Source organism: Impatiens glandulifera, chromosome 9 (assembly GCF_907164915.1).
Source record: "Impatiens glandulifera chromosome 9, dImpGla2.1, whole genome shotgun sequence".
NCBI lineage: Eukaryota > Viridiplantae > Streptophyta > Magnoliopsida > Ericales > Balsaminaceae > Impatiens > Impatiens glandulifera.
In genome coordinates, this window is record NC_061870.1 from 26,299,379 (window position 1) to 26,324,756 (window position 25,378).

The 25,378-nt window shown below is 29.2% G+C and overlaps 1 protein-coding gene and 1 pseudogene across 2 annotated transcripts; one reads left to right on the forward strand and one right to left on the reverse strand.

The window, feature by feature from the left end:
• Window positions 1-2,522: 2,522 nt before the first annotated feature.
• On the reverse strand, window positions 2,523-3,638 carry LOC124916098 (annotated as a pseudogene).
• A 14,966-nt stretch (window positions 3,639-18,604) lies between these two features.
• Window positions 18,605-21,414, forward strand: LOC124915500 (anthocyanidin 3-O-glucosyltransferase 5-like). 2 transcript variants are annotated; one of them, XM_047456225.1, is made up of 4 exons: window positions 18,605-18,935; window positions 19,080-19,239; window positions 19,321-19,813; window positions 20,854-21,414. In XM_047456225.1, the coding sequence occupies exons 1-4, from the start codon at window positions 18,680-18,682 to the stop codon at window positions 21,214-21,216; spliced, it is 1,272 nt and encodes a 423-aa protein (XP_047312181.1). In that variant the 5' UTR covers window positions 18,605-18,679; the 3' UTR covers window positions 21,217-21,414. The 2 variants fall into 2 exon arrangements, with proteins under 2 accessions (XP_047312181.1, XP_047312180.1); XM_047456224.1 differs by having other exon boundaries at window positions 18,608-19,239.
• The last annotated feature ends 3,964 nt before the right edge of the window (window positions 21,415-25,378 follow it).

Here is a 25,378-nt window from a genome sequence, read left to right on the forward strand (position 1 = left end):
GGCTTATATATATATTGTGGATTTAACCTAACAATTTAAAAAGATAATATCAAATCAAACAAGACCTTAAACATTTTTTACAGCTAAAAAGTAGCTTAGATATGGCTAGAGTCAATTAGAAAAGGATTAGATTGTTCTTTGTTACCGTTTCCTATTCGCCGCGTCACATTATTCAAGGCCTTGTTTGGTAATGACTATTTAATTAACTTATCATTTTTATACATGTATTTTCATTAATCATTAATTAATTTATCAAATATAATACTTTCAATTAATTTATTTTTATTAAATTTTAATATTTTTACCAAACAAAGATGATTTGAATTTCATAAATTCTAACAAGTCCAAGATAGACAAAAATCTTATGATTAATAAAATCTTAATTTTTTTTTTAGTACTTTTTATATGAAATAGTCATTTAAATATATATATATATAAATATATATATAAGATTATGATAATTTGTATGAATTCATTCAAATATTGAGTGATTAATGAGATATTACACAATTGAAATTAAATTATTATTATTTTATTTATAAAGAAACTTTAATGAAGAGGAGTTATGGTTAAAGATAAGTTAAGAGTCACGCAAACGTGTCGCCACATATAACGTAATATCCAACGTCCATATTTTTTTTTTAATCTTTATTATTACTTGAATAAATGGTAAAAAATATGTAATGTTTTTAATAATAATGATAATCCTTTTTTTGAATTAGTCTATCTATATCTGTCATAGTCATAGACACGCAATCGAGTCGCCACATATCCTATGTTAATAATAATATTATAACATTAAAATCTAACTATTATCTTATATTTAAATAACTTTTGTTATATTACTATTGAAAGTAAACAGTATTATAAAAAAAAACTTAAAATAACAAGGTTATAGACAGTTTGAATCGACCTATAACTTTTATTCTTATGTTTGTTGAAAATAAAATTTTACTTAGAAGGAAAGAAAATCTCATTAATAACAAACGTGAGCAATTGATTTGGATTAGAATGTTTTATTTTTAATAATTACATGAGTATTTTTATTAATTTATTTTATAATCAAATGTAAATGAGCACTAGTAGCGATACGTTGTTTAATATACTTGTCAATTTACAAGTTCATATGATCAATTAATATATATAAACCATCATAATTGATTTAGTGGTTAGTGTATTTGTGCAAAATGTTTGAGATAAAAGATTAAATCCTTAATTTGGTGTGATAAAAAATATAAACTAAATTCAAATTAAAAAATTTATATTGAAAATTGGTTTTATATATATATATATATAAAAGAGTGTAGGAGATTAGTAACGATGATATATTAATATTGGAGTGATGAAATATAATATATTTTAATTGATTACAGGGGAGTGTGCAAGCTCCTAATTTCAGTTAAATACTCACAATTTCACGATAAATTTAAAAGATATAATTAGTTGATTGACAAGATAATAACATATCTTATGCTGAGTTGTTTTTTTTATATCTTATTTAAAGATATTATTAGTTTATTTTATAATTTATGCTTAATTGTACATTAAAATATATGATGCAATATTAACCTATTTAATATTAGAGACCTCTTGATATTAATTTTAGAATAGTCTAATTAGTTTGACATTATTTTTGTTTATATAATATTTTATTAATATATTTTTTATTATAATTTTATTATAGTGAATGCCTAAATGACCTAGATGACCAGATGTATTACTCAATGTCAGATAGTCAGATGCATTAGTCAATGACAAATGATTCATATGCATTACTCAATATTAAAGATGACTCAAATGTATTAGTCAATACTCAAATGACCTAGAAGGTTAAATGCATTACTCAATGCCAAATGATTTATATGCATTAGTCAATACTCATATGTATTACTTATTGTTAGAGAAGACCCAAATATATTAGTCAATACATATATCATGACCTAAATGGCCAGATGCATTACTCAATGTCAAATAGCCTTGATGCATTAGTCCATGCCCATATACATTACTTAGAGACTTGAATTCTCCTAAATGCCCAATATCTTCTATCTTCAATCTTCTAGAGTTGCCCCTAGAGTAAGTTAACAATTTATAACGTTAAACAAATCCAAACCGTGTTAAAATTTGCTATGAGGAACCGACTTTGTGAACATATTAGTAGGATTGTTAATAGTTTATACATTCTTCACCTTTATCATCTCTTCACTCATATGACCAAATCTCATATGCCATAATCTAATCATGTCATCCTTGTTGTAAGACGTTTAAGAGAAAGAGAATAATTGTGTGCATCTTTATTCAATATAGTAAATGTATTTATACTTAAGTTACATTAGCAATATAAGGAAATTATAATATAATATAATATATTATATAATATAATAATATATCAATATAATATATTATTATATTATATACACTAACCCTCAAGCTCAAGGTGGAAGAGCATTGAACATCTTGAGATTGGAGACTGAATCTTGAAAACCTTGAGGAGGATGAGATTTGGTAAAAATGTCAGCAATCTAAGCTTGCGAAGAAATGAGAATCAATTGTATGGTACCATTAACGACATGATGGCGTGTCAGATGATAATCTATTTCTATATGTTTAGTACATTCGTGAAATACATCATTATGAGCAATCTGCATTGCACTATTATTATCACAGAAAAGTGGAATAGCAGCGGATGAAGGAACACCCATATCTTGAAGTAACCATTGTAGCCAGAGAAGCTCAGAGGTAGTATCTACAAGAGCACGATATTCAAATTCTGTACTAAAACGAGAAACAACAATTTGTTTCTCACTTCTCCATGAAATGATAGATGTGCCAAGAAAGAAACAATAACTAGTAGTGGATCGACGATTAGTTGGATCACCTGCCCAATTAGCATCAGAGTATGCTCGTAACTTTAGAGGAGAAGAGTGAGCAAAACGTAGTCCATGAAATAAAGTTCCTCTAATGTATCGTAATATACGAAGAACGACAGAGAAATGAGTTGTACGAGGAGATGACATAAATTAACTCACAATATGGACAACATATGCAATATCTGGCCGAGTGACAGTAAGATATATAAGACTACCAACTAGTTGTCGATAAAGTGTTTCATCACTTAGTGGAGTACCATCAGTAGCAACCAAATGTTCTGTGGAGTCAAAGGGTGTGCTAACAACTTTTGTGTCAATAATACCAGCCCGAGATATGAGATCAGTTGGGTACTTAGCTTGTGATAAACAGTAACCGGATTTTTCGGAAGCTATTTCAAGTCCCAAGAAATAATTTAGTTGTCCAAGATCTTTCATTTCAAATTGTTGATGTAGAAAATTCTTGAGATCACGGATTTCATTTGTGTCATCACCAGTAATTATCATGTCATCCACATAAAGTAAAAGTAAGGTACAACCTTGATCTGTTTTGCGCAAAAACAATGCATGATCATAAGAGCTGGATTTGAAACCAAGATTACCAATGGTGTAGCTAAATTTGGCGAACCACTCCCTAGGAGCTTGTTTGAGACCATAAAGAGCTTTGCGGAGTCTACAAACTTTATTTGGAGGATGATCATACCCAAGTGGAGGTTGTATATACACTTCTTCTGCTAGTTCACCATTAAGAAATGCATTTTTTACATCCATTTGAAATAGTTGTCATCTTTTGCTAGCAGCTACTGCAATGAGGCTACGAACCGAGGTCAATCGAGCGACAGGAGCAAACGTTTCCTCATAATCAATACCATATTCTTGAGTATATCCCTTAACAACAAGGTGAGCTTTATATCGTTCAACTGAACCATCTGCTCGTGTCTTAATTTTAAAAACCCATTTACAACCAACGAATGACTTATGTGAAGGTAAATAAATACCATATTCTTCTGTCATTGCTTGCTTCCATAAAGGGTTATAGTTGGCCTCGCGAAAAGTACGAGATTCATAGAGAGAGACAATAGTTGAGTACACATGAAAGTTGCGAAGACAAACATAAGTTAACTTACACGATTGGTACGACGAGGAGGTGGTGGTGGTGGTGGTGGTGGTGGTGATGGTGATGGTGATGGTGATGGTGGTGATGGTGGTGGTGGTGGAAAACAAAAAGATTCTTGAATGATATGATTAGATGAGGTATGTACCGGATTTTGAGATGGAGAAGATGTCGATGTAGGAAATGCAGATGGAGTTGAGTCGCATGAGTTGTTAAATGGTCCTACACAAGAAATGTTAGGAAACAGAGGTATGGTAGGATCACGAAAAAAATGAGTAGGAGATTCATTGACTCTAAATTTAGATATAGTTGAAAATATCTTATGTTCCCAAAATGATACATGACGAGAGATACGAAGACATTGAGACAATGGATCCCAACACCTGTATCCTTTGTGCTCGATTCCATAACCTAAGAAATAACTTAATCGAATTCGAGGTTCTAATTTATTGTATTCATGAGGTTGTAATAAAACAAAACAAACACATCCAAATTTTTTTGAGAGATTGATAATTCAGAGCTCGATTAAAAAGACGTTCAAAAAGAGAGATGTTACCTATGACAGGAGAAGGAATGCAATTGATAGTATAAACAGCTGTGAAAGCTGCTTCTCCCTAAAAGTTATCGGGACAAGAAGACGAGATGAGAAAGGCTCGAACAACATTAAGAATGTGTCTATGTTTTCGCTCTGCCCGACCATTTTGTTGAGAAGTTCCAGGATAAGATCTTTGAATAATTGTGCCCTCTTGTGCTAGAAACTCTATGAATTTTATTTCTCTGTATTCCATGGAAATATCAGTGCGTAAGATTTTATTTTTGGAGAAAAATTGAGTCTAGATCATATTAGCAAACCGAATATAAATTGAGGACAATTTAGACCTATTACGTATCAAATAGATCCATGTATAACGAGAAAAATCATCAATAAATATCACATAATATTTTAAACCACACATAGTATTATGTGGTGTAGGACCCCAAATATCAGAGTGAATCATATAAAAAGGTGCTAAGGAATTATAATCATTAGAAAAAAAAGGTAAAGCGTGTCCTTTAGAAAGCTCACAAGATACACAATCAAAACTTTCAGACTTAATAGGGCCTAAAGAACCACTAGAAATTAAAGAACTTAAACGATCTTTAGAAGGGTGACCTAATCGAGAGTGCCAAATTTGGGAAGTGATAGCTCCAATAAAATATTGTGATGGAAGAGATAGAGAAGTGAGTTCAAACAATCGTTTAACCTTACGTCCCGTTCCAATTATTTTATTTGTTTGAGGATCTTAAACAACACAACCATTACTCGAAAAAGTTATGTTAAAACCGAGATCACATAGTTGTCCAACAGAAATAAGATTTAACGAAAGTTTTGGAACAAAAGATGTTTTAGGTAAGGACAATATAGAAGTTTGAGCGGTACCAATAGTTTGAACATTCAAAGTAGTATTATCAGCAGTATGAACAGCATACAGAATAATAGGCTTTCTAGTGGATGTGAGAAAAGATGATTCAGAAGTCATATGATTACAACATCCTGAATCAAAAAATCATGAGGTAGAAGTACCTGGTGTGGCAGATAACACTGAAGAAGATGACAATGGAGAAGATGTAGTACCATGATTTAATTGAAGTTTTTGTAAGAGTGATTGAATGTCTGTAAGAAAAAATTTGGGAAAAATGTTCTCTAATAAAGTATCTGTGACAGCAGCAACGATAAAGAATGCAAACTTGGAAGATTTCTCCATTAAAATTGAATTAATGTGAACATCAATATTCAAAAATAAATACCGAAACCTTAAATGACCATAAACCTTAGAGCCTAAGCTCTGATACCATGTAAGACGTTTAAAAGAAAGAAAATAATTGTGTGCATCTTTATTCAATATAGTAAAGTAAAAATATTTATACTTAAGTTATATTAGCAATATAAGGAAACTATAATATATTATAGAATATAATATATTATATAATATAATAATGTATAAATATAATATATTATAATATTATATACACTAACACTTATGAATCACTAAAGATGCAACCAACTTAAATCTTGAGACATTCTAACCATTTTTGACACCTTTTACATTAACATTAAAATCCTTACAGACATTCAAAATTCTCCGTTCACCGTTGAACCATAATTCCTTACTTTCTAATATATACTAAAATATATCAAATTCTTAGTAATACGTGAAACATATATCACTTCATTTAGTGTACAACTTTTATCATCGTGTGTCCTGATCTTGAATGAGTCAATCCTAACTAACTTGCAAACATAACTATTGACCGTAGAAATATTACCACAATCTGCCTGTTTTTAAGATTTAAACCACACTCTCTAAAAACAAATATGATACAAAGCTTTTGAATCAAAAATTTATGCAACAACCTGATTAGTCTGTCCATCTACAATTATAGTTATATCATCGTTAGACAATATATTATTTTATGCAAAATCGGTAGAATCAGAACCAGATTCCTACTGGTTTGTCTTCAAAGGAAATTTGCGCACCCAATGTCATTTCCTTGTTTGTTATCTCTGCTGGTAAACAACCTTAAAGCTTGAATGTTTGTAATTACTAGCCGCCTTATTACACAGTTTTCTCGAATGAAGGGCATACCCGACATCTTCCAAACTTATTGTATCTTTCCCATCAATGAAAGACTAAACAAAGTTTTCATATGATCTTAGGAAAAAGATACTAACAGAATCAAGGCAGCATCCTCATCATCAATCTTAACATCATTATTCTTTTAATTCGAGCATAGTAGAATTTAATTGATCTAAGTGTTCCCTAAACTACATACCTTCATCCATTCCCAGGGTGAATAAACGTTGCTTTAAAAGTAGTTTGTTGGTAAGTGACTTCGTCATGTAGAGGCTCTCCAACTTAAACCATAACCAATCGACAGTCTCCTCCACTAAGATCTCGTAGATGACATAATTTGCAAGGCACAACATAGTTGTTGAATTTTTGTCTTCTCCTCCAAAATGGTCATCTCAACGGTTATTTCTGCTCATTTTGACAACTTGATTTGTCTTAAAATTGAAACTATTTCTCCCTATAAACTTATCGATGACATCTCTCAATAGAAAACAAACAATCGAATTACTTGAAGATCTAATACTAGTTTGTTAGAACGAAATGCGAGAGAGATGACGTAATCAATAAAAAAAGACACAAATTTAACGTGATTCATCAAGATAAATCTTAGCTACTTCCACCTAAAAGAAAAATATTATTGAGAAAATCAGAACATAAATCACATTATAACAAATTAAAATTATGACACGAATTTATATAAGGCTCGATCTTAAAATCTATAAGCATTGATCTTTTGAAATCCATATATATATATATATATTATTATATATATATATATATATATATATATATATATATATATATATATATATTATTATCCTATCCAATATAGAATTGGATTGTCTTATATGTTAGCTTATAATGAAGCCATTACACTTTGCAAGTTTAATTTATATTATATATATATATATATATATATATATATTATTATCCTATCCAATATAGAATTGGATTGTCTTATATGTTAGCTTATAATGAAGCCATTACACTTTGCAAGTTTAATTTAAATTCCTCAACTAATTTTGTGTGTACAATTTGTACCTCAAACTTTAATAACTCAGTAAAATTACACATTTAATGACTCTATAATAATACAACTTAATTAGATACAACTCCATTTTGTATTTGAATTTTAGCCCCATAATATAGATCAAATAAAAAGTTTTTTTCTATGTCATATTTTTATTTTATTTTAACTCAACAAGATAGATCAACTAAAAAGTGTTTTTATAACACAAATAAATTTGCTAGTTAGAATCATGTTAATTTATTTTAGAGAATGATTTAAATATATTTCGTCTTTTATATACGGATTTACTTATGTGTTATGACAACAATTGACAAGGTGGGCCGGCCCAATTTTAAGTAATAGTGTCTCTCACTTACATGGGCTAGGCATTTGAGTTTATTGGGACAAAACAACTGAATTACTAAAAATAAAATGAAAAATTAAAATCCTTTAACTAGATAAAAGAATATTTAAAATATTTTTTTATTTTATAAGAAGTTAATTTTTATTAAATCAAATAAAGGAAAAAGTAAATGACCTCGTTTCAATAGAGAGAACATTAATTTTTAAAAATAAATAAAAAATAAAATCTAGACGTTTCATAATTTAATTTTTCAAACTTTAAAATTTTAATAAACTAATACATTAATTAGATGATATTTTTGGAGATTTATGAAAGAAAGAAAAGGAACTCAATAATATATATATATATATATATATATATATATATATATATATATATATTATCCACCTTAATTTTTTTTTTAATATATTTTTGTTTCTTAAATATTGAATCTTATTTATTTGTTTATTTTTTTTACTATCAACCCTTGAGCACAATATTCATTTTCTTATTTTTGAATTCTTGATGCTATATTTTTTTATTAGTTTTATTTGTGAACTCTTGATAATTAATGTCATGATTAAAATTTAATTGATTTTTCTTTTGTGTTAAGTATGTGTAACAACACTACCTTTTGTTTCTAATGGTATTATGGATAGATATTTTTTTATTAATTAAAAAAAACATTCTTACACATTTCAATTTTCAACCATCAATGTTTAGCTTAGATTAATTAAATTTGAGTTAAAATATTGAATAAATATTAATTAGTTATATATTTTCATTATGCAATATATAAAGGTTATGGAGTTGGGGTAACTTCTGTGTTTGATAAGTAATAATATTATTAGATTGTACAACTGAATTTCTCTTCTACCGACCAGTCATTGTAAAAAATTATTATTATTATTATTATTATTATATGATTTATTTTATTGATCATGTGATATGAAAATATCAAAATATATATATATATATATATATATATATATATATATATAATTAAGTATTGTTTTATAATTTGATCTTATTATAGAGACGAAATATTATTTACATAATTTTTTTAATAAATATTTTCTAATCCAAAACTTAACTTTTATCCAAAATTGATAATGGTCCCGTTACAAATATGAATTACATGACCATTCCGAATACATGTTATTTTTTTATGTTCGGATGAGGAGGAGACAATAACCCATTTTTTTGAGAATGTCGTTATATTAGTAAAACTTGGGTGAATTTTGTTAGACCATTTTTAATCTATAGACTCATCCTCAAACCAAAATACAGTAAATGTCACATCAAACAATAATTTATCTCCCACCTAAAAACTCATTTCTGAACTAAAAATAATATTTTTAGAATATTTATTTTTTACACTAACTTTTTAACCTTATTAATATTATTTATATATTTTTCAACTTTATATATTTAACCTAATCTTTTTTTATTCATTTAATAAAATTAAGATAAAATTAATTATATATCAATAATTTATACACAACAAAATAATTTAATAATACATTTAAATAAACAAACATAATATATTAAAACAAACATTATTAATAAAAAATAATAAATTTCTATATTAATTCGTAACGTAAAAATATAAAATAAATTATAAAATATAAATAAATTAAATAAAATTTCAAATATAATATAATTTAATGATTTAATTATACATTTACAAATATTATAACTTTTTATTTTAAAAGTAAAAAAAATAAGTTAAAGGATCAATTTACATTATAGATATATAAGATTATATATATATAAAAAATAGATTAAGGTGCCAACGCATATTTACGTTTACGTTGGCCGGGAGAGAGATGGTCCAAACGCGAAATGCGTTTGTGAATGGCGTCCGGTTAAAGAAAGAAGGGGCACGCATAATAAAATTTGCGTGCCCGTTGGAGATGCCCTTAAAGCCACGAGAATGCATAATTTTTATATGGATGAACTTCACATCCAAGGAAGTGCTTGGAAAGACCAAAAACAACTCGTTTTATGTTAATATTATGAAATGTTATTTTAGTGTGATTGAGTATAAGTGTGGACAAAAAGAAATGCAATGGTATTTTTAAGAATAAGAAGAAGTGAAGAACAAATGTGACGTGAAATTCTCATGAATGATCATGCCCTTATTCACACGTGAAGGAAAGTACCCACACATCCGAAAAAATAAAAGTTATGTCAAAATTGATCCATCAACTTTGAAAAAGTCACGAAAATTTCATTGTTTAAGATGCTCTAGACTTTTTATATTTGTTTGTTTGGTTTGGTCTATCAACTTTGAAGAAGTCATTGAAAATTTTAATGTTTAAGACGCAAGTCTATGTTTGTTTTTGTGCTTGTATTGTGGTTTGATTCCTATTATCTTGTCTGTTAAAAAATGAGAGTAAATATTTATTTTACTCTAATACCAAGTTATCATAAAAAAAAATAATGACTAATCTTTATAAACCCGAAGTCGTTTAAAAAAAAATCTTTCTCTATTATTAGCTTAGATAAGGCCCACTCAGAATGTACTCCCTCTATGCCATCATCAACCTTGTTATATAATAAATTGTATAAGGGCCCAACTATTAAAAGGGCGACCCATACTACATTTCAAAATGGATTAAATGTTGCTCTAACTTTAACTTTACTTTTGAAAGTATTAACCGAGGTGGTTAAAATGGAGTGTTTACGTAAAATTGTTATATAGTTGTAAATTTATAAAATTTAAAGTTTAGATCAAATTGTAAAAATAGTAAGATTTTAATTTTAAAAAATAATAATATATATTATTATTATTATTATTTATATATAATTAAGTATTTTATACCTAACCAATTTTAAAAATTTATATATTTAAATATAAAATTAATTAAAAAATAATAATAAGTAAATAATATTACTAAAAATTATACTTAAAAAATTAATTATATCAATTAATTTATTTGAATAAAAAATAACTTTATTTTTTAATTTTTAAATATATATTTGTTTTTTTAAACGTAAAATCGAAATTATTTATAAACTCGTAAAATCGTAAAATTTTATTACCGTAAATTTAAAATCGTTAGAGTTTACATATTTAAGAGTTACTTAAAACCAGACTCATTAATCTAATGTAAAATCGTAAAATCATAAGATTTTAAAATTCAACTCGAGATTTTAGTCTTAACATTATCACTATTTTTTCTAGATTTTTATTCAAAATTTAATCATCTCATTGTATTTATTTTAATCATTTAATCACTAAAATTATCAATTAAAATATTCATATTTTATTTTTATAAATTTTAAGTATAAAAGATATTAAAAATTAGACCATTAAAAACTTAAATAACTTTTTTATATTAAACAGTTTTTTTAACTTACTAAAAATCTTACAATAATCAACATCAAATAACCCTAGTTGGATATGGTATTGAAATTGTTTTAAAAAAATCTTATTTGATTAAAAAGATAAGTTATTTAGTGTTTTTTTGTTAGATAAATTATTAAATATCTCTTTATGTTTAAAATTAAATAAAGTTAGAGTAAGAATGTTGATATTTTAGTTGATAAACTAAATTAAATGAGTTGACATTTAAAATGACAGTAACACGATGATAAAAAAAAATTTATGAAAAAAAAATGGTTAAAAATCACTGCATCAAACAATAATTAGTAAGAAAATATATGAACTTTTTATGAACTAATTTTTTTTTAAGTGAATTTATATTGGTTGGATTAGATCTATTATGTTGTATTTTTTTTTGGTCTTTATTGTTTCTAACTAATTAAATAGTATGGAAGATTCAACCAAAGGAACGATAGATATCTATCTACTTTGAAATTCAATATATTCAACCAAATGTAATAATAGAAGGGCATTGAAATTGACTTTTAGTTATAAAAATAATATCTGTACATAATTTAGTTACATCTAATAAGCTATTTTAAAAATTATATATTTTTTTTTCACAATTTCTATCCCAATCAGAAATCTTACTTAAAAATAATCAAATTTAATTGTAAGTGATTTCATCTGTTTCTAAATTATTATTGATTTTATCGGGAATGATTAAGCTTTGTCTCCGACGAGATGACTATCTTGTTATGTTTAACTAACACGCTTGAATGAGACATTTGTGCTATGTTTCTCATTTTGATTGAATACTCATAATTTTAGGTTAAGTTTAAAAAAAATTAGTTGATAAAAATACATAAACATATTTTATGTTAAGTGAATTTTTTTTATATCTTATCTATAGACATTATTAATTTATTTTATAATTTGAGTTTAATTATAAATTATAATATATAATACAGCATTAACATGTTTGACATTAATTTTAGAATATACTAAATATGACATAGTTTTGGTTTGTACAGTGTTTTAATAATATTTGTTTATTTAATAATTATTTGAAAAGAAGGTTTATTTGAAGGGAATTATATAAATAAATGATAATATGTCCATTAATAATAGTTATATGTTGGCTTATAATGAAGCCATTGCTTTAAATTTAAATTCCTCAATTTTGCATTTGAATCTCAAACTTTAATAATCAATACAGTTTCATCTTATTATTTATTAACTCTATAATAAGACAACCTAGATACAATTGATATCCATTTTGCATTTTAATATAATTTACTATGTCATATTTTTCTAGATCTATTCTAAACCCAGGTAAAATCAGTAGTTTTTCTAAGAGACTAAGCTCTAATGTTTATATATATTATGTTTGTGATAAGAAAAAAAAATAATTAGAAAAAGAATTAAAAAAAAAATTAGTTGAAAAAATTAAATAATTTCTCTTTTTTTTTTTTTTTTTCTTTTTCTATTCATTTCTCAAACAAATAAAGTGACATCATTGTCTCCTTTTCTCTCCTTAAAAATAAAATCAAAAGACATGTTAAAGAAAAACACAAGAGCTTGTTTGATGTTTGGTTATTTGACCCATTTTTTTTGGATTTTGTACAAACAAACAAATATTTTGCAAAAAATAATAGTAACGAAATAAAAGGAAATAAATATATACATATATTAATTTCATTTTTATCTTATTTTTGTAATATGAATTTTTTTTGTTAACTGAATCTTATTTCTTTGGTTTTTTACTATCAACACTTTCAACTAAATTCAATATATATATATATATATATATATATATATATATTTTGAGTTCTTGATACTATATTTTTTTATTAGTTTTATTTTGTTTAACTCTTAATAATTAATGTAATGGTTGAGATTTCCTAACAATAGTAATTTTTACAAGATTCATGGATCAATAAAAAATATTTCTAACACATGATTTCAACCATCAATGTTTAACTTAAATTAAATAATCAATGTTTAACTTAGATTAAATAAATTAGTAGGATGCTATTGAGTTGCAAGAATAAATAAAAAGTCACATTTAAAAAATTGAAATTTAAACAATACTAACTTTGTTTTGTGTTGGTCCTCGTTATCATCATTATCATCGTTTTTCATCGCCTTAATGGTTGGTACAACATAATGATCGTCTTACTTCTCTCATTCATCTTTGTTTTCGTTATTCATATAAAAAAGAATAACAAATTTGATAAAAAAAGACATTCATTTAATTTTTTTCCATCAACACCGACCTATTCCTCTTCGACCTCTTACTCTCATTACTTAGTTAACCGACAATATCATTTCTTACTTAATAGACCTCTCATATTACTAATCGCGTGACCTCCGTTCTACACTCAATCATCTCAATAGTACAAACATCTTTTACCATCAATTTTGGCAAGCCAATCATCTCATCATATCACCAACCTCTTTACATTCATTTATTTGATAAACCAACAAATTCATTCATATATTTAACCACCAATATTTTTTGTTCTCCACTGAAAATCTCATTACTAATCTAGTGACTTCATTTCTAGTATTTTGTACCTCAACTATCTCATATCATTATTACGACATCTTTACCATCACTTTAGCAAACCAACCACCAATTCAATCGACATCTCATCTCATGACATCACTTTCACACTTCGGTCAACCAACCATCTCAAACATACATTTAACCACTAATATTCTTTTCCAATGGACAAATCTCATTACTAATACTGTGACCTCACACACTTTCACACGTCTCTTATCTTTAGTCAAACGAACCACCAAAATCTCAATTGACCTCTCCATCTCGTGACCTCACACTTTCAAACGTCTCTTATTCTTTGATAAATCACCCATCAATCACAATCGATCTCTAATATCATGACCTCACACTTCGATCATCAACATCTCTCATTCACATATATTTTTAACCGTTAACCACAATCGACCTCTAATTTCGCGATCTTACGATCCTTTCTTACCGGTCTCTTATTCCTCAGTAAACCAACCACTAATCTCAATCTTATCGGCTTTCTATCCCTTGTCAAACTAACCACTAATCTCATTGATCTCCTAACTTGCGACCTCTTACTTTCACATGCTTCTAATCCCTCGACAATTGACATATAATCTTGTGACCTTACGATCCATTGTTACTGGTCTCTTATCTCTCGGCAAACCAATCAAAAATTCTAATTGACCTTTCATCTTGTGATCACATTACTTTTACACGTCTCTTAACTCACGCTAAATCAACCACCAATCCCAATGAACCTCTCCATCTCGTGATATCACACTTTCACAAGTCTCTTATCCCTCGGCAAACCAACCACCAACCTGAATCGACCTCTTATCCTTCGGTAAACTAACCACCAGTTCTAGTGTTATTAGCCTCTTATTCATCGGTAAACCAATTACCAATCCCAATTGACCTCTCATCTCGTAACCTCACATTTTCACACTTACATGTCTTTAATCACTCGACAAAACAATCACCAATCCCAATTGATCTTTAATCTCGTGATATTACGATCCTTTTTTACCAACCTCTTTATCCCTTGGTAATCCAACCATCATTCATAATGTTATCAACCTCTTATTCCTCGACAAACTAACCACGAACCAAATCACACTTTCACACGCCTCTTATCTCTCGGCAAACCAACTACCAATTTCAATCGACCTCTAATATCATCACCTCGTGACCCTTTGTTACCGGCCTCTTATTTCTTCACAAACCACATCTCATTCACACTTTCACAAGTCTCTTATCCCTCAGAAAAACGATATTACCAACCTCTTATCCCTTAGTAAATCAATCATTAATCTCAATCATACTTTCACACGCATCTTATCCCTCGGTAAACTAACAACCAATCCAATCATATTTTCACACACCTCTTATTCCTCGACAAACAACGAACAATCTTAATCACATTTTCACACGCCTTTTATCATTCTGTAAATCAACCATCAATCTCAATCACACATTCACATGCATCTTATCCCTCAATAAACCAACAAATCTCAATCGACCTCTAATCTCGTGACCTCACAAGTTTTTGTTACCAGTCTCTTATCCTTTGACAAACCACATCTCAATCACACTTTCATATATCTTTTATCTATAGGCAAATCAACCACCAATTTAAATCGACATTTAACCTCGTGTTGGTCAAACAAATATTTGATTCATATTTTGTAACCACTATCATTTGTTACTTATTCCTTGACAAAACACATCTCAATCACACTTTCATATCTCTCTTATCCCTAGGCAAACTAACCACCAATTTAAATCGACATTTAACCTCGTGTTGGTCTAACAAATATTTGATTAATATTTTGTAACCACTATCTCTCGACAAAACACATCTCAGTCACACTTGGTTAAAGAATTGTACTTGTTTTATTATGTTGCGAGTTCAAAACATACATCATTTCTAAATTTTACTTTTAATCGTTTCAATTTTATGGGCGGCTCAACCCACGATCCGATCCAAGGCTTTTGACCCAGCAAACCAAGCAAATTCAAATTATTATATATATAGATTAGTTAAAAAGTTGAACTTATATTATTAAAAATATCGCACATTTATCATATTTTGTGTTGAAATTAAAATATAAAGTCTAATTAGCCTAGTTGGTCAAAGAGTTATACTTGTTTTATTATGTTTCAAATTCGAAATATAAGTTATTTTTAACCGTTTTAAGTTTATGAACGACAAACCAAATAAATTCAAATTAAACATTATTATAGAGATATTTGAGTTAAATTATGAAGTAGATATTAGTTATATATATTTTCATTATAGAATATGTAATTTTTTTTTTTGGAAAAACGACTTAGCGTCATTTCATTAAAAATTCTCCAAAACGGGAAAAAAACCACGAGTTTAAGAGATCATTCTAGAATGATTTTGAAGTCGTAACATTCTGAATAAAAGCTAAAAAGCTAAAAATGTAAATGAATTATTTGTTTACAATGCTTTCAATTCTAGTGAGTTTAAAAAATGGTAAATTCCAGTTCCTGCAGATATTCCAGTTCTGCTCCGTGCTTGGAATTCTTCTCCACGTTCCCGCGAGGGCACTGCAATCCGATACAATATCTTTCCATAACTCGCCAATGCTCCTGTGGGTTCTGTCATATACCCTTGCATTCCGTTCTTGCCAAATGTTATACATCACTGCTCCAAAGCCACACTTGAACACGCTTGTTGCAAATCTATTTCCCTTGGCTTTGAGTAGTGCTGCTTTTTTGATTTCATTCCATTCGCTCGGGAACCTGATCAGCTCCTGGCTTTTATAGAATCTGTCCCAAAGCTCCGAAGCAATACAACAGCTCCCGAATAGGTGATCTATGGTTTCTTCATTTCCTATGTATAGAAAACAGCTCACGTCTGGGATGCTCATATACTTACTGATACGATCACGAGTGCTGAGTCTTTCCCAGAAGGCGAGCCATAGGATGAACTGGTGTCGAGGGATAATCTTCGTTGACCATACAAGAGGAGCCCATTCTACTTTCTGCGCTTTTTCTCGGATTACCTCCCATATTTTCTTCAATACCAGCTTCCCATTGTCCTTAGCTTTCCATTCATGAATATCCGGTCTGTCGTGTAGTTGTATGTTACTTATATGATCAAGTATCCTCTTTCCTTCTGGAATTCTTCTCAAGAGCAAGTTCCAATTCCCTTCTTTGATGTCTCTGATTTTCGCTTTTGTGCAGTCCCTTCTGATACGAGTATTTTGAAACTCCTCTTGTCGATGATAGACTGGTTTTCAAACCAAGGGTCGTTCCAGAATAAAGTGTCTTTCCCGTCCCCTATTCGGATGTCATAAAGATCTGCAATATTGCTTCTTAGTTTAAGAATCTTTTTTAGAGACCAGCTCATACCTTTGTGAATTTTGCAGGTCCAAATGTTGGTTTCGTGTTTCATAAACCTCGTATGCACCCATTTGATCCATAGTGACTCATGATTGCGCTCCAAAGCCCACAAATGCTTGAAGGTTAGAGCCTTGTTCCACTCGATACAGTCTTCAAGTCGATGCCTCTCTCGTCCTTCGGTTTGCAGAGAGCGGTGCATTTGACTTTTTTTCCTCCTCTTCCACTACTACCCTAGATAAAGTTTCTCATCAGCGTGTCGAGTTCCTTCATTACCTTCTTCGGAATGACCATTTGCTGTGCCTAATAACCAACTATGCCCATAACCACAGTTTTGATAAGTTCGATCCTCCCTACATAAGAAAGTTTTTTCGCTGCCCAGCCAGATATCGTATTTTTTACCTTTTCAATCAGCGACTTGCAGTGTGAGATCTCGATCTGCTTCGCAGTTAATGGAATTCCTAAGTACCTTATGGGAAAACTGCCTTCCTTGATGCCCATGATGTTGAAGATGTCCTGCTTTGTTTCGTCCTTCACGCCTCCATAAAATGCCACACTTTTGCTTTCATTAATAGTTAAACATGTTACCTCAGAAAAGAACGTTAGTGCAGTCCTAATAGTTTTAATGGAATCAACGTCTGCGTGCGCTAGAATGAACAAATCGTCAGCAAAGCATAAATGTGTTACCTCCTCTACCTCACAGAATGGGTGAAAGATGTATGGACGATTCTTTCGGAACATCGCGAAGATGCTCTCAAAGATCGTCATGATAACTACGAAAAGGTAAGAAGAGAGGGGGTCCCCTTGCCTTACTCCGTTTTCACCCTTGAAATAGCCTCTGTGGACTCCATTGACGCTAACAACAAAGCAGGATGATGAAACGCATTGCATAATCCAATCAATAAAAATCATAGGAAAAACATAAACAACCAGAAAGTCTCGAAATGACTTCTCATCTAACAATGTCGAAAGCTTTTTTGATATCTATTTTGAAATCCACTCTCGGGGATATTTTCTTTTTCCCGTAGCCTTTTAATAGGCTCTGCATGAGAAGAATATTATGAGAGATTGTCTTACCGGGGAATATGTAAATTAATGTTATGAAATTGGAGCCAACATTAGTATCTCATAATAAGTAATATATTGTTAGCATTTTTAAAGTGTTTGCAACCGAATCTCTCTTCTAAGCTGCAACCGAATCTCTTTTCTAAGCTACCAGTCATTGTAATAATTATATTGGTTTGTTTGAAAACGGTTGAATCCCAGCTAATGTGGAGTTGGACTCACACAGTCTCAACTCAGCTCCCATAGGCGTACGTTGAGAGTAGTTTTTGGTACAATCTATCTCGAGATAGGTTGTGGATGGATTCAATCTAACCATTTCAATTTTACTTTTATTTTCTTAAAGATTAAATTGAAAGAAAAAAAAAGTGCTTATAAATAATGATACTTGTAGTAGTTTTCTCTCAAATATCATTTTCTTGAGTGAGCCATGGAAACTTCAAAGCTTCATGCAGTAATTCTTTGCAGTCCAGGCATAGGCCATTTCAATCCAATCCTTGAGCTGACTAACACCCTAATTCTTCATCACGGTTTAAAAGTCACTATTCTCACCGCCACAACTCCACCGGCCTTCCAACTCCTCCATTCCCCCGAAGATCTCAACATCGTTACTCTGCCTCCGGTCGACATCTCCGGCGTTATAGACCCAAACGCAACCGCCATGACCCAGATTGCTGTCCAAATGCGTGAGTCCAAGTCCAACATCCGGTTAGCCCTATCTAAAATGGACCGGACCAGGACACTCTTTATTGCCGACTTATTCGGGTCGGAATCATTTGATTTAGCGGATGAGTTCAAAATGCCTAAATACGTTTATGTTCCCTCCACAGCTTGGTTTCTTTCTCTAGCCTCGTATTGTCAAGTATTGGATAAGGAAGTTGAGGGGCAGTTTGGGGACCGGACTGAACCGTTAAGGATTCCCGGCTGCAAACCCCTCAAACCGGAGGACACGATCGAACCCATGCTGGACCGCCATGATCAACAATATAGGTATATATGACTATTAAAACTGACAACTTTCTTTACATTTTTATAATAAAACGGAAACAAATGGATTGTTTATATATAAAGGGAGTTAGTGAGGATGGGAATTGAATTTGGTCAGTCCGATGGGATTTTGTTGAACACGTGGGAGGATCTGGAGCATGAAACGTTGGAGGCTTTAAGAAAGAACGAAGAGTTGACCTCTTTGATGAAGGCGCCGGTTTATGCAGTCGGTCCGTTGACAAGGGTTCCGGTCGAGCTGACGGGTGCGAGAGACAGCACGCTGACGTGGCTCGACAAGCAGCCTAGAGAGTCGGTTTTGTATGTATCGTTTGGGAGTGGCGGAACAATGTCGGCCGACCAGGTGACTGAGCTGGCATGGGGATTGGAGCTGTCTGGCCGGAGATTTCTCTGGAAGGTGCGAACTCCGGTGGATAGTGGTCATGCAGATGCAGCGTTTTTCACCGGCGGAAGCGGCGAGGCGGATACCGCCGATGTCATCTTAGGGAAATTCCTCCCTCATGGGTTCTTAACAAGAACATCCAACGTTGGCATGGTGATTACACGCTGGGTTCCGCAGGTAACTCTTAAGACTTGTTTGATATTTGAGTTTTTTTTTGGATTTTGTTTTGTTTTTGGTAAAATAATTTTTTTTTGATTTGAGGCTTTATTGGATTTGAGTTATTTGAATAATATGAGATAAAACAGAAAAATAATTATTGGTGAAAATTTTGCTATTTTTTTTTTTTATTTTAAGAAAGACTTAGAGTATTTATATGTATATAAATAAAATAATAATTTAAAATATAGAGTATTTTAGTTAATAAATTAAGTAATGTGATTAATGGAAAGAAGAGTGATAAAATATTAATTAAGTTATTTGAGTTATTTAAATAACTTAAGCTTAACCATATCTATTTATTTTTATTTTTTTCACAATTTTTATCTCAATTAGAAATCTTATTTAAGAGTAATTTTTCATTTGATTTAAGTTTATTGTTTGAAAAAATATTCATACTATTTTTGAATCATAATAAAAAGTAATTGTACAATTTTATTGCTACATTTGAATACAAAATTATTGTCTAAATAATGATATAGTGTACTTTTGTCTCATTAGTTATATATATTTTTTCATAACTACTTACAAAATGATAAATCAAACAGCTAAATGATATAATATATAGTCTTATTCGATTTAGATATAAGTGTTATTAAAAATTAGTAATATAGTTTAGATGATTCGTTAGTCAGATTTAAATCATAGGTTCAAATCTTATAAGTATTTATTTTTTTTTAAATTGATTTTGGAAGTTAGTCAACCATTTTGACTCACGGGTTAATAACCCTTATCCGTTTTCTTTTACTTAATGAGTCAGTGTACGAGATAATCGAAGTTTTACCTATACATCCATTTTAAACTATTCCATGAGTTAAATCTTTTACAATATTTGTTATAAAGTTACTATTATTCTATGAATTATCTTTTTCTTAATTCATTAAGTGTTTTTTTTTGTATAAAATTAAAAAGACCTCATTATGTAACCACACTTAAATTGAATAGAACACAAATGAAAATTTATTAAAAAATAATTATGGATATTGCTTATTCTCTAACAGGTAGAAATATTAAGCCATCCATCTATAGGAGGATTTATGTCTCATTGCGGTTGGAACTCCATTTTAGAAGGAATAACCAAAAGCTTGCCGATGATCGCGTGGCCATTATACGCTGAACAAAGGATGAACGCGGCATTTCTAACTGATGAAGCGGGCGTGGCTGTGCGGTCAAAGGAGTTGTTGGGTTTGAAGACGAGGGATGAGATAAAGAACATGGTGGGAAGTGTAATGGAGGAAAACAATCCAATGAGAAAGAGAGCTAAAGAGATTCAAGAAAGTGCAATGAAAGCTATAGAAGTTGGAGGTTCTTCCCACAAAGCACTAAATCAATTTATTCAGGATTGCATGAGCAAACTACAATGATTGAACAACCTAGCTATCTTTGCCCATTTGAAAATATTTAAATGGACTCATTCCAAGCTTGTCAACTCCTTCATTTCGGTATTTGATTTCTCTTTTTTTTGTTCTTAATTGTTCAATAAAGAATGTTTTATTAGGGAATAATGTTTTTATTTATTTATCCAAATATGGAATAAGATGAAATAAAGTTGTTTAAAGTAATGAATATACCCTTCTTATTTGATTATAAGTATAAGATGTAAATCCAATAATCAAGTAATTACACACTAAAAATACAAGCAATTGATGAAATACAATCCCTTCCTAATTTTAATTGAATACTCAACAATTTTAAGACAAATTTCAACTATACTAGTTGATACACAATATATTAACATATTTTACATTCAGTTATTTTTTATATCTTATTTAAAAATATTATTAGTTTATTTTATAATTTGAGCTAAACAGTAAATTATAATATTTTTTTATTTCTATAGTATCTTATTAACATTTTTTTGGTTATTATAGTTTTATTATTTGTTTTTTGATATTTTAAGTTTAATAATTCTTTGAAAAAGAAGTATTATTTTTAGTAAATTGTATAATTCTTTAAATAATAAATGGTAATATGTCTATTAATAATAGTTATATGCTAGCTAATAATGAAGCCATATTACACTTTGCAAGTTTAATTTAAATACCTCAACTAATTTTGTGTACAATTTGTACCTCAAACTTTAATAACAATTACATATTTAATGAATATTCTATAATAAGACAACTTAATTAAATACAACTCCATTTTGTATTTGAATCTAATTTACTTGGTCATATTTTTTTATTACATTTTTAACCCAATAAGATAGATTAAATAAATAAAAAATCTCATATTTTATTTTATTTTATTTTTAATTAAATAAGATTATAAGACAAATAACCTTTTTGGTTTCTAAAATTATTTTAATTTAGTTTTGAGAATAAAATTTTGATTTAATATATTTTTTCTTTTATTTATAGATTTAACTAATGACATGACAATTGAAAAAGATCTCAATAGAGGCTGGCCCAATTTTAAGTAATAGGGTTGGTCACTTTTTATTAACAAAAAAATAAAAATAAAATTCAACATGAGTTCTCAGTAAAATATTTGCTCTAATTTTAAAAAACAGAATAACAAAACAAATGAACATCACAAACAAGACATACAAACAACCAATTTAAACAACACATTGTTTAAAATCTCGCTTTAAATATACTAAATTCCGTGACTTACATGGGTGCGTTAGTATTTGAGTTTATTGAAAAAAAATAACTAAATTACTATATTTTTTTAATATAAAAAATTGGAAAAGGAAAATACTTTTATGACGAAAAATAAAAAAAATCAAAATTTTGGAAGACTTGTAAAAGAAAAACACATGAGAAAAGAAAGAAATGGAACTCAATATTATCTTTCTTCTTGTAATATATTTGTGTTTCTTAATTGAATCTTATTTATTTATTTTTTACTATCAACCCCTTTAACAAAATTCAACATATATATATATGAACACAATTTCTTTTTTTAAGTTTTTAGATGCTATATTATTGTCAAGATTGAGATTTAATTGATTTTTCTTTTGTGTTAAGTTTGTCTAACAACAATACTTGTAATTTTCATCGAATTTATGGATCATTAAAAAAATTTACTAATTAAAAAAACATTCTAACACCTTTCAATTTTCAGTCATCATTAATGTTTAGCTTAGATTAATTAAATTTGAGTTAAATTATTAAGTAAATTTTAGTTATATATTTTCATTATACGATATATAAAGGTTATGGAATTGGAAGCAACTTCTGTACGTTTTATAAGTAATAAAATTGTTAGCTTGTATAAAGTTTGCAAATGGAATTTCTCTTCTACCTAATTATTATTATTATTTACCCAATAAACACATGATCCAAATTAGAGTATAATATGAAAATATTAACAAATTTATAAATATATATATATATATTTATTTAAGTACTGTTCTATAATTTTATCTTATTAATTTAAATTAATATGGAGATGAAATATTTTGAAAAATATTATATTTACAAAATATTTTTTTTCGATATTTTATAATTCAAAACTTAACTTTCATCCACAGTTGATAATGATGTCGTTACATATATCAAAGTTTGTATTGAATTTTTTTCAATTTTTTTTTTTTTTGTTAAAGATTAAATTCAAAAAAGGAATTGCTTTTAAATATTTATGTAGTAGTTTTGCCTAATTTTTATTACAGTTTTAGGTCTTGTTCGGATTGGAGTTTTTAAAAAAACCTAGAGAAGAAAAAAAGTAATGATTGATGATGATTTTGAGAAAGTGATGATTAATTTTGGTAAAAAGATTTAAAGGGTATTAATATATTATGAATAAAATAAAAATTAATAATTTAAAATATAAAATATTTTAGTATTTTAGTTAATGAAATGAGTGATGTGATTGTTGAAGAGTGATTGATTGGAAAACTGATTTTAGATGGGTTTTTTAAAAAACCCAAAGAGAACAATGCCTTACACTAATTTTCTAGCTACCTCTTCTTTTCCCAACTCCACTCCCATCGTACTCCTCCATTCTTTTGAAGACCTCAACATCGACTACATTTGTTGCATTTTCATTCAAAACCTAATCATCACATTATATTTTTTCTTAATCATTAAATTTATTAACTAAAATATTAAAATATTTATGTTTTATTTTTATAAATTTTAAATGTAAAAGGGCAATAATAATTTAGCCAACTAAAAATTTGAATTACTTAATTTTTCATTAATAATTGTTTGTTTGTAGAAACTCATTAAAAACCCTAAGATAATCAACATCAAATAACCCTAGTTGGATATGGCTATGAATTTTTTGAAAAAATCTTATTTAATAAAAAAGATAAGTTATTTAGGATGTTTTGTAGTGGGAAATTGGACGAAATGACCCTGGGGCATTTACCTCCGTGGTCACCATATAATTAAAATTGATCTGGTGACCACTTTATTTTTTTTAGACGAAATTACTCTTTTCGCGTAACGCGAAGTGAATTAGGTTAATATAAATACTTAAATTTTTCATTTCCTTCATTTTGTTTCTCTCTCTTCTCTTTCTTCTCTCTCTTCTCTCTTCTTTCTCTGTTCTTGTTCGTCGGCGACGGCGGCGAAAACTTCGGCGACGGCGACTACGACTATTCCCCATTAATCTACAAAGATAAGAAAACCTTAACCTGAATCGATGTTTATAATACAGATTTATGTTCTTATTTCCATATTTTCATTTCAAACCCTAACCCTAACCTAAATCGATTTATGTTCATGTTTCCAGTATCTCCATCTGAAAACCCTAAATCAATTTATGTTTTTATTGTCTATTATCTTCATTTCAAACGATTTATGTTGTTCTTAATCAAACTCTAACTCTAAATCAATTAAATCTGTTCATATTGGTTTATATTGGTTCATATTTGTTCATATTTTTTCATATTGGTTCATATTGGTTCATACTGGTTCATACTAGTTCATATTGATTCATATTGGTTCATTTTTTTTGTTAATCTTATTGTTCTTATGTCGTTGATGATATTTGCAGATCATATGGGTTCTGTTTCGCGAAGTGTTTCTCGTTACGCGAAGGGCTTCTCGTTACGCGAAGGGCTTCTCGTTTCGCGAAGTGCTTCTCGTTACGCGAAGGGCTTCTCGTTTCGCGAAGGGCTTCTCGTTTCGCGAAGGGCATACTACATAGGCACTACGAATACTAAATGGCTGATCGTCATGCAGACCGGTAATACTACATACACCCTTGGTGCTTTCATTTGAATTTTTAGTTTTAAATTGTTAAACAAACAAAAGAATTGGAATTGTACCTCTCCCAAACACAGTTAGTGTTTTTTTAATCTGAAATTCAGTTTGTGCATTTTGATATGAATGATTCTGATGTTCACCCCATCATGTGTAGGGAAAAATCCCGTGAAAAGGGAAGAGATAGAGAAGGTGATAGGGAGAAATCTCGTGAGCGATCTTATGAGAAGCCAATGGATCGTGATGAACCGGAGGATGAAGTGGAGGGATTGTATGAACATGAATTTCGTCGACGAGGACAAAGAAAATCAGACAATCATAATAATGGGCGTGGTGGTGCGCAATATAAACAACTAGAACAAATTGACGA